Source organism: Triticum urartu, chromosome 6A, assembly GCF_056163025.1.
Source record: "Triticum urartu cultivar PI428250 chromosome 6A, HENAU_Tu73, whole genome shotgun sequence".
NCBI classification, from domain to species: Eukaryota; Viridiplantae; Streptophyta; class Magnoliopsida; order Poales; family Poaceae; genus Triticum; species Triticum urartu.
Genome location: NC_141878.1, coordinates 56,901,635 through 56,911,971, shown reverse-complemented (window position 1 = coordinate 56,911,971; position 10,337 = coordinate 56,901,635). Strand labels below are relative to the sequence as shown.

The 10,337-nt window shown below is 45.2% G+C and overlaps 1 protein-coding gene across 1 annotated transcript; it reads right to left on the bottom strand.

The window, feature by feature from the left end:
* Positions 1–1,340: 1,340 nt before the first annotated feature.
* On the bottom strand, positions 1,341–7,103 carry LOC125513686 (putative cellulose synthase A catalytic subunit 1 [UDP-forming]). The gene is made up of 14 exons (XM_048678849.2): positions 6,812–7,103; positions 6,031–6,226; positions 5,641–5,819; positions 5,444–5,528; positions 5,161–5,356; positions 4,715–4,981; positions 4,272–4,617; positions 4,053–4,190; positions 3,837–3,962; positions 3,525–3,737; positions 3,194–3,452; positions 2,829–3,025; positions 2,390–2,740; positions 1,341–2,257 (listed from the first exon to the last, which is right to left on the bottom strand). The coding sequence occupies exons 1-14, from the start codon at positions 6,896–6,898 to the stop codon at positions 1,670–1,672; spliced, it is 3,228 nt and encodes a 1,075-aa protein (XP_048534806.1). The 5' UTR covers positions 6,899–7,103; the 3' UTR covers positions 1,341–1,669.
* Between the last annotated feature and the right edge of the window lie 3,234 nt (positions 7,104–10,337).

Genomic DNA, 10,337 nt, shown 5'->3' with positions numbered 1-10,337 from the left:
CCCTCCATCCAATGCCCTAGGGGAAAGGGTTGGGTTAGAGTTGGAGTTCTTGGCGAGGGAGAGGTGGTGAAACAGAGAGGTGGAAGAGGAGAGGTGGTGAAACAGATGGGGTTTGAGTGCGGTGCTGGGTTAGTACGGTGGGTTAATGTAGGAGCGTTAGGCCAATATGAATGAATGTTGACCATTGAACAGCATGCTGTTAATAATGCAGATGGATAAGGACAAGGAGGTCGTGTCACCATTGGAGAAGGGCAAGGAGGTTGTGCCATCATTGGTGGAAGTGCCGGCGCAAGAACACCCAAGCGCCAAGCGGAGGAACTATCGACACTACCATGAGGAGTCTAGGCCAAGCCACTTCTACAAGGTAATGGTCCGAAATTGGAGAGCATGCCAATGCCTCTGGAGTTCACCAATCACTTCCCCGCCGTCCCTGCAGAGTTCAAGCTCAAGACGAACACCGGTTGCGCATGGAGGGCGACAGTGAGGGTGATCAATGGCAGGGTCACCCTTGATTAGGGTTGGGCCACATTTGCCGCCGTTCACTAGATCATGATCGGGTATATGCTGACATTCAAGCTGATGACCCCCGACACCATGAAGGTGATCGTCTTCAACGATGAGGGCGTGAAGGTGGTCACCAAGTGCAAGGAGCACGACAACGCCTTCACCGTGATTGCCTGAGCTCATGTTGCCCATTCATTGTTGGTTGCTGGTTTAAGACTTGGGTTTCGTTTAAAACTTATTGTACTATGTTGGTTTAAACTTGTGACCGTCTGAACTATGGACTTATTTTTGTGTCTAAGTTTGTTCTGTTGCTCTAGTTTGGTTCTTTTCATGTGTGCCTCTGATAACCTCACCACATCGAGAAGGAGGTTACCACACAACTGTCCTGATATAACCAAACAACAAACAGCAGACCTTCCGTTTCTGCACATGCAGGCAACCAATCAACATGCAGATGCTGATTTTTTTTATCTGCATATGCTCAGTTAACCCAGTTGGGACAAGTATATGTAGGTAACCAAACACATCCTTAGTTTTCATGAGCCAAATTCTCTGCTCTTGCGAATGGGCCTCGATCTCATAGGCTGCACAGCTCGGTGTCGAATGGCAGTGTTTCAAGAATCAAAGCAAAGCTAACAGCAGCAGTTTAATTGACCAAACATTAGCAACTGAAACATTGCCACATCCATTCATGCTTATCGAACGCAGAGAACAATCACAATCAAGCTAGCATCATGCAATCAGGCATATTCATATTCCATGGCACGGTTGACACTAGAATTGCAGAAGATCCATATTCCATGCCACGGTTGACACTAGAATTGCAGAAGAGAGAGTTGATGCAACAGCTGCCTTATATAAATAGTCGGTGTCACAGTGTGTATAAATACAATTCTGACATAATATACTCTAAGCAACAAAGAACAAGTATCACAAATGGGGGAAAAAAGGAGAAAAAATCACAATGTACGCTGCAGGTTTCGTAGGCAGTGGAGGCTTGACTGTTTGTGGTTCCCAGCAGCATGGGCGACAAGGGTACTAACAAAGGGGCAATAATTTAGATAAACTCCTTCCGTCTTCATCTACAACCAAAAAATCCCATCTAACCCCCTCCGGTATTTACACGAGGGGGGCAGATACTCACTCTTGAGCGCCGGTGATCCGATCAGCAGTTGACGCCGCACTGCCCCATGGCGACGGCCTTCTGGGTGTCGGATATGAACGGGTCGATCTTCACCCACAGGAGGGAGAAGATGGAGGCGAGGAGGATGGACCAGACGATGACGATCGTCGGCGTGCGGTTCTGCTTCCCCATGAGACCCTTGAGGAAGGGGTAGAGATGGAGGATGACCCAGATCGAGAAGAAGAGCTTTCCGAAGAGCGGGCCCCAGGACTGGTACCCGCTGTTGATGGCGTACGATATGCCGGCCACCATGCCCACCAGGTTGATCACGAGGACGGTGGTCGGAGGGATCAGGAGACTGGTCCACTTGAACACGTATAGCTCGGCAAAGTCGCCGTCCTCGTCGTTCGCCTTGGACGTGACGGTGAAGTTGGTGTCGATCCCGGCCAGCACCTTGAGCAGGCCCTGGAACACCGCGAAAAGATGGGCAGATGTGCCACCGATGACCCAGAACTGCTCGTTTCTCCACCAGTCCTCGATGCCGACACCGCTCCATCGGAGCTCCAATATACCGGTGGCAAAGATGGATGCAAACATGAGAATGAAGAACATCCCAGCATAATTACTGATCTGCATATCAGAAAGAAGAATATACCAACATCAGACACAAAGACACCTGATTGTGAGGGTTTTAGCAATGTGAGATTTAACAAGAGGAACATAGCTCTGCACATGTGAAAGGGTTTCTTTCTTGTGACTTACCTCGGGGATGATAAATTTGTTGGTGAGGAGGCAGATAGCAGGAAGCACACAATAGGCGATAAGCGGGAGGGATGTTAACGGATAAACGATGGTGTTGATGTAAGCCACCCTCTCCAGAAGTTTCAACCTCCCACCGTAATTGTACCAGATAGGGCAATGTCTGCTAAACAGAATTTCAACTGACCCAAGGGCCCATCGCAGCACTTGATTAAGACGGTCAGACAGATTGATTGGCGCAGAACCCTTGAAACAAGGCCGGGGTGGCATGCAGTAGATTGATATCCACCCTCTTGCGTGCATTTTAAACCCGGTAAGAATATCTTCAGTAACTGAACCATAGATCCAGCCAATCTGAAGCAAAATAAAAGGAAATCTCAGTTCCAGTTTCATATCTCCGCATAGAGAAAAGAATGACGGAAACTATGACTCTCAAACTAACCTCTTTTCCCCATTCGGTCTTGTCCTCGTATCCACAGCTGATGACATGGATGGCTTCCTTTAGTAGAGAAGCTGGGTTTGTTGAAGGTGGTATGCCTCCTTGAGTCATAAAGGTGGATGCAGTAAATATAGGAGACTGACCAAATCGCTTCTCCAATCTCTTCTGGGACATAAGCATTGACCTTTCATCCTCATAACCTGATGAGATTCAGAAAGAGTGGTTAGCTGAAGCAAGTCATAACTCAGAATCTCAAGAACCAAAGCGAAGACAAAATAGAAGCATAATGTTTTAGTGATGCAGTATATACGGCACCTTGTCTTCAGATGCCAAGAATAAATGTTAAGGTAAAAATTGCAAGCACATACCTTCTATACCCTCTTCTATATCTTCCATGTTGAAGATGGGAGCAGAAGACTCAGTTCTCTTCATCATACGGTTCTTGTTATCCATATAGCTCTTGCTCTTTTTCTTTCTGCCACCGCAGCAGCTCTTAACAACAATGTTAGGTTCCAAATCAGCCTCAGTTAATACAGGATCATAGCCATACAAGGCCTGCCTGTTGAAACAGCATCCTGTCCCGACATACATTGGACCCTGAATGCCATCTAAACCTTTCATGTTGATCTGCAAAGAGGAAAACCATGTAAGAGACAAGAAAGTGTTGTCATCATGATGAACAGACACCACCAGACTTACATCAAAGAAAACAATGTTGCGATTAGCATATCGATCGTGCAAATCAATGCCATCAAATCTTTGTGGAAATTGGACATAGCAAGTTTTCCTTCCTAGAGCGGGATCCATCATGAAGCACATTGCTTCTCTAAGAGCTTTGCTGCTATTGAAGTAGTGATCACAATCCACATTAAGAAGATAGGCACCATTTGTCAACACGGCAGACACACGAATCTGCCAACCAGCAAAAGATATGCAATCGTATAATTAGCAACGAACAAGATAAAATCCAATGCAATGTACACAAGCAAATTCGCGGAAGAGAACACATACCAATGCATTCATTGCACCAGCCTTCTTGTGATGCTGGAAACCTGGCCTCTTTTCACGAGAGACATACACAAGCCGTGGCAACTCATTACCATCAGTGTCAAGGCCACCACTGTGCCCCAAGAACACCTGAATTCCATGAAAAGCAAGTTTAATCCATAAGATTCAAATTAAGTTGACATTATTTTCAAATGGCAGACGCATTGAAGTAAAAAGTACCTGAATCATGCCAGGATGGTCCCTAGGGTTGTTCCCAGGCCAAGCGGTGCCATCAGCCATGGTCCACCCCTCTTCAGGCACTTTTTGGGCTTTGGCAACAAGTGCATTGATTCGTATTTTAAATTCTTCATACTCTCTCTGAAACAAAGCATACCCCAAAGTTAATATCCAAGCAGAATTTGGGGAAAGAGCAATCTAACCATGTGGCTTGTAGCTTACCTTCATTGCTCGTCTTTCCTTCACAAAAGAAGGCTGGATCTTGTCCTTGAGGTAATCTATTTTTTGCTGAAAGTAAAACTCTGGGGCCCTTGGTTCAATGTTGTGCTTCTTGCAAAATGGAACCCACTTCCTAGCAAATTCTGCAGTTTCTGAGAGTGACTCAAACGTCAACATAGCCGAACCATCATCAGAAACATAGCATGACACTTTGTCGACAGGGTAATCCACAGCAAGAATGGACAGAACAGTATTTGCTGTGATCAGGGGAGGTTCCTTCAGTGGATCCACTGTACTGACAAAGATATCAATGGGACACAGCTGTGATGGCTCTCCCTCCCTATCATACCTGCAACATTAGATTATGCGCCCCAGGACAGTGTTAATGAAAGATGTTATGGTGCCAAAAATCATGAACAAATGTAGACCCGTTTGTCGTAACTTACCTCAATGCAAGCCTGTCAAGGTATGTTTCACGGTTGATTGGGTACCATTTTGGAAACTGATCTAGAAGCCAAGACAAGGCAAACCAAATCTCACAGATAACCGACACCAGCCATAACCCATAAGCATCACGCACTGGATGACTGACACGATACTGGAAGAAGAAGCACAGGATGATAAGTCGGAGAATGATCACTATCCGGTAGAGGTTGAGCTGGTTTGCAGGAATAGGCACTATACGGCTCAGAGGTAGACGTGCATCATCAACCCTGCCAAAGACAAAAGTACAGATATCTCAGTTTCATCGAGTCGTTTCCAATCTAACATCAAACTGCAACAACACTACAGGTAAAGCATAGTCAAAACAAAAATTATAGACCCTAATCAACTCAGAAACATAAAGCTATCAAAATGGTCATTGATTATAATGGAGAAAGGTTGTTTATACATTTGCATATCTTCACCATTTGAGCCAGTTCCTTCCATGTCTCCTCCTCCTCCTCTTGCATCTGGATACTTATTGGTCACCTGCATCATGTTTTTGTCCTGCTTAACCCTCCAGCTTTCAACTCTTTCCTTCCAGTCAACACTGTTAAGCCCATAGGAGTTCAAGTCCTTGGAAGGGTCCACAATCCTCACAGGAACTGATATCATAGTAGAGAAATGTTAATATTTTCATCAGATAAGCAGACAAATTCTCCAAAAGATGCTATTATGACAGATGAATATACCTGGGACACTTGGATCGACATAGCTTGACGTTGGGCTGCGGATAGAGTGGCGATCAGGGGAAGCGTCAGGGATTTCCCCGGACATCTGAAAAAGATTTTCAATGCATTAATGCACAAGAGCAAGGAGTTCTCACGGAAACAAACTCAGCTTTCATCAATGCATGAGAAAACCAAGAGTCTGAATGATAGGTATTTACCTGTTGCCCACTTGTGAGCCGAGGAATACGATGATGAGGTTCATGGCGAGAGGATGAAGACAAATCAATGTCCTCTCCTTGCCACTCTGGACCTTTGCCATTCCCTTGCTTATAGTTGAACTCATTGTCCAGGTCATCAACATCTTCTTCCTCCTCATCACCCGGAACCCGGGGGCTACCTGAATTTTGTCAAGAAGTGATGCATACACCAATTAGCATGATTTTATAAACAAAAACATAAGAGTATGAGGGCGACGGGTTTAATTTTATATGTCGAGCAACAAGGAATGACCAGTATACCGCGACTTTGGCTCATAGTATAAAGCAGACTTCCATATGCATTTCTCATACAGATGACATAACAAATCAACATGTTGTATAGGAACAAACCTTTGAGCCTCTTGTATCTAGTCTTGCACTGGGGACAGCATTTGACCCCATCCTTGCGTTCGTACTCGTAGCAAGGGCGGCAGACCGGGAAGGCGCACTCATTGCAGGCGACAAAGACGTCGCCAGTGGCCGAAACGCCAACAGTGTCGCCACATATCTGGCAGGCCTGACCAACCGTGCCTTTGACCTCCTTGCCCTGCATCAATGAGATGAAAATAGGTCAGCACAAACCCGTACGAAATCACAGAGGTTGCCAGGAGACACAGCAATCCCCCATGTACCATAATCGGTCGGTCAGCAATTGATCGTCTGCTTGGCTTAAAGCTGAAACTATGATCCAAGCGTCGGGAACGGCATGAATTGCAGGATGCTAGGGTAAGGCAGGCTCATCAGTGAAATGCTAAACATGGACCCAAATATATCTGTGTCGGTGAGGTCTGGAACAGATAACATCTCCCAATTGCTCCACCACTCGTCAATTCCTCACATGAACGGGGTCACAATTAACGGACAGGGGAAATGCCGCAAATCTATCTAGTATCTACGAATCCAACACGCGACTACGAGCACCCCCACAGATTCATAGGTAACCGGGGGAAATTCGAGCTGTTACACCTAGCACCGCAACCTAGATCCACCCACCGCCTCACGCACACCAGATCGATCCACCGACGCGCGGACGCGCGCACCGCATGAAGGAGCCGTGACGAACCGAAATGGCACCGACAAATTAAGCCGCGGCAGGAAGAGGAAGAGAGAGGGGGAGACAAATTAAACGTACCGGGGCGGGCGCGTCGCCGTCGTTGCGGATCATGACGAACTCGTTGCGGTTGTGCGAGCCCGCGACCATCCCCCGGTTGGCCGCCATCTCTCCTCTCCGCCCTCGCGCCCCACCGGCGGCGGTCTCTCACTCGAGCGAGAGAGAGAGAGGGGCACGGAAAGGCCGCTCTAGATCCGGGAGGAGATGGCCACCATTCCCAGATCCCCCGCGAGCTCGCTCTCGCTCTCGCCCTCTCTCAGCTGGGTGCTGCTCCAATGCCGCCGCTCCTCCCCTCTTACATACGCACGCGCTCGGCCAGTTGAGCTCAGTAGGTGGGGTGGAGTCGCGGTCGCCTCCTCTCCCACCGGCTACCGCCCGTCGCCCGGTCCGGATTCGCTGGCCCGTCCGCGTCGCGGCGCTGGGCACAGGCTGGAGCGAACGGTGACCGGCTGCAGCCGTTGGATGTGTCGGTGTCGGCGCCTGGAGGCCGGAGGCTGGACCGAAATGCCCCCCTACCTGCCGCTCCTTTCCCTATCGGTCAGTGGGTTATTTTTCCCGCTGGTTTTGTTGATTTGTTAACCTTTTTAGCTAGTATATGAAACGGGGGCAACCGGGAAATGCCATGTGCACCATGCGTGTTGCATGTGAGTTGGCATCAAATCGATGGGTCCGTGATTGCTGTTAGACCCAGAGCACATTGTGCAAGATCAGGGAGGGAGTGGGGCTCGCCAACCATGCTCCTACGAGCATGAATCCGTTTAGAGTTCAGAGTCTACAGCAATTGTAGGTACGTGAAATTCCGGCATACTTGAAATGCGGTGGGTTTCATTGTTTTACGGATCTGGATGTAATTTTTATTTGTTTCTGGTGTTCGTTGTCCTGCCATGATTGAATATGAATGGATCAGAAATTTTCCCGCAAAAATATATACGAAAATCATGTGCGAACACTAAGTGCACGAGGATGAAATGGCCGGTGCGAAGTTCGATTGCAAGTCTGAACTTTCTCTCGACTTTTAAATAACGAAGGTGCCTGGAAAGGGCCTTGGCGTTTAAAAAATCAAATAAAGAGTTTGAGAAGGGCTTATGAAAATTATTAAATCTCGCCCTTTTCTAGTTTATGTGGCGAACTATCGGGTTTCCTAAATGTACTAGAAGAGTTGAGCGCGCTTAGATGCGTTGTTGGTGTTGTCGGGATTTCCATAATTTTTGTTTGTTATTTGGTTTGACGCGTGGGAAAGATGGTGTTTTTATAGGGTTTTTATTATTTATGTCATTAATTGTGTCCCATTGCTTTTAATTTTGCTACTAGAAACTTTAACTTCTCAAAAATGATATCGCTCTGCTAGGCACATGCTCAAAAATGTCATTAGACATCATTACTGTCAGCTCAAACTTATTTATCATGCCATAATGACCAAAATAACCATGGACCAACATGTCAGCTCTCCTTCTATCTCACTATGATGATGTGTGGGTCCCACTTGATCCCAGCAACGTTCTTGTTTTTCTTTAAAATTATCTGTTTGCTTACTCCTCACTAATGGGGCTCACACTTATCATTGTGAGATAGAGAGAGATGACATGTAGGTCTACGGGTATTTTGGTCACATAACATGCTCGATGGGTTTGACATGACAGTAACGGTGTCTAATGGCATTTTTAGCAAACATCTAATGGAACAATGACATTTTTAGGTATCTAATGTCATTTTTTAGCAAGCATTTCACGAAATGATGATATTTTTTAGTTGTTATATCTTTTGATGGCAACACTGAGTAGTGAGACACAACTGGTGGCATAAATGATGGAAATCCTATTTTATAACTCGGTGTTTTGGTGGTATGATTATGTATTATCAGCTAATTAGCTCATACTTACTTGAGGAAGTTTTCTTGCATTGGTGGCCGCATATATTATATTAGTGCCACAGCGTCACATGTTGATGCTTATTTTTTCTAAGTGGTGAGAGAATGCACGGTACTTATGTGTTTCTTAGGCTGGTTGCTGCGAATTAGTTTGAGAAACTGTTGACCCACTCAAAATCATAAATCAAATCCAATGCTGAATACTTTGACTGAACTAGAGAGTTCCTTGAAAAATTGTTGGCCCAGTGAAAATCGTGAACCAAATCCAAAATAAAACACCTCAATTGAATGAGAGGGCTCTAAAAATAAAAAGCATAGTCTATTAGATTATCACTCTCTTGTGCCAATTGACGTGCTTGGGCTACCTAACATTTATGTTGGACAACTATTCCCAACTTTCATTTAATCTACCGACAAATGGTAAGAAACACAAGGTATATGGAAATATTTTTGGGTCGATTGATATGAATTCGTTTCCTTGAATCCAAATATTTCATGGTGCAAGTGGGCTTAAGACCTTGCAACAATGATGCCCGGGCCCATTTGATCTAAAATCCGGTATCTGAAAAGCTCATGCAAGATATCAAAGAACTAAAGCTCTTGATTTGCGATCTCGCATACCAAGCACTAACAAAGTATTGCCTCCGATCTAGAACACAAATTCTTTCGTGATGTTGCCAGTCAAACATTTGTAATATTTACCATCCGCAAAGAAAGAACTACTAACATCCAAAATGCAAAAAAGACATGACAATGTTTATCATGAAATATAATACGTACAAAGCAAAATTACTTTCCATAAGGTTCAAATTACAAAATAAGTAACCAAGTTCAATAAAGCAAAAAGCAGTCGTGTCAATTTTTGTCATAGAGTACTCCCTTTGTAAACACAAATCAACTTTTACTATTTTAATTTAAAATAGATGATTTTTTGAAATTCCTGGGTTTCAAATCATATACAAAAATTAAGTACATAGGAAATAAATAGCTGGTGTGAAGTTTGGTTCAACTTTCTCTCAACTTTTAAATAATGACCATACTTGTAAGGGGTCTTTAGTATTTTAAACATTCGAATAAGGAGTTTGAAAGGGACATGTGGAAATTATTAAATGTCACCCTTTTCTAGTTTATGCAACACACTAGTTTGTCATTGTTAGACCGAGACAACTTTGTGGAAATCGAGGGGGGAGGCTCACCAACCATGCGTGAATTGCATAAAACTACCACATTTGTGGACCCTCAATCAAGACACCACCATGTTTCATCTGTTTTGGAAAAAAACCATCATCATTGCGTTGATAGTTTGCGAAAAATGTTGATTGGTCAATTAGAGAAGTTTGAGGGAAAACTTGACGGGTCGATTCTGTTGTCAATGACACATGACCTGGGGACTCGGGTGGCGGACGGACGAGCACATGCGAGCGAGGGTGGCGCGTGAAGGAGGGGTCGGAGAGGCGGCCGGTGGAGCTGGCAAGGAGCGTTTACACGTGCAAGTCAAAGCCCATATCCAACTTAATAGTATAGGCAAACAATGTGACATTTGACCGCCACATCAGCACTTACAACTGGGCCCCGTCCGTTAGATTTTGCGTCAAACGCTGCTTATTGATCGATTAGTTAGGAAACGGAAACGCCATCAATTTACTCGACCAACCACACTACAAGTATAAATCTGTTTAG

Bases quoted from the DNA above. Each gene is read 5' to 3' on its own strand.
- LOC125513686 (XM_048678849.2), bottom strand. From the start codon at position 6,898: ATGGCGGCCAACCGGGGGATGGTCGCGGGCTCGCACAACCGCAACGAG. The intron at 2,741-2,828 runs GTTAGTTTGAGA...ATTTTGCTTCAG, and splicing joins AGACCGAATGGGGAAAAGAG to ATTGGCTGGATCTATGGTTC. The intron at 2,258-2,389 runs GTAAGTCACAAG...TCTGATATGCAG, and splicing joins ACAAATTTATCATCCCCGAG to ATCAGTAATTATGCTGGGAT.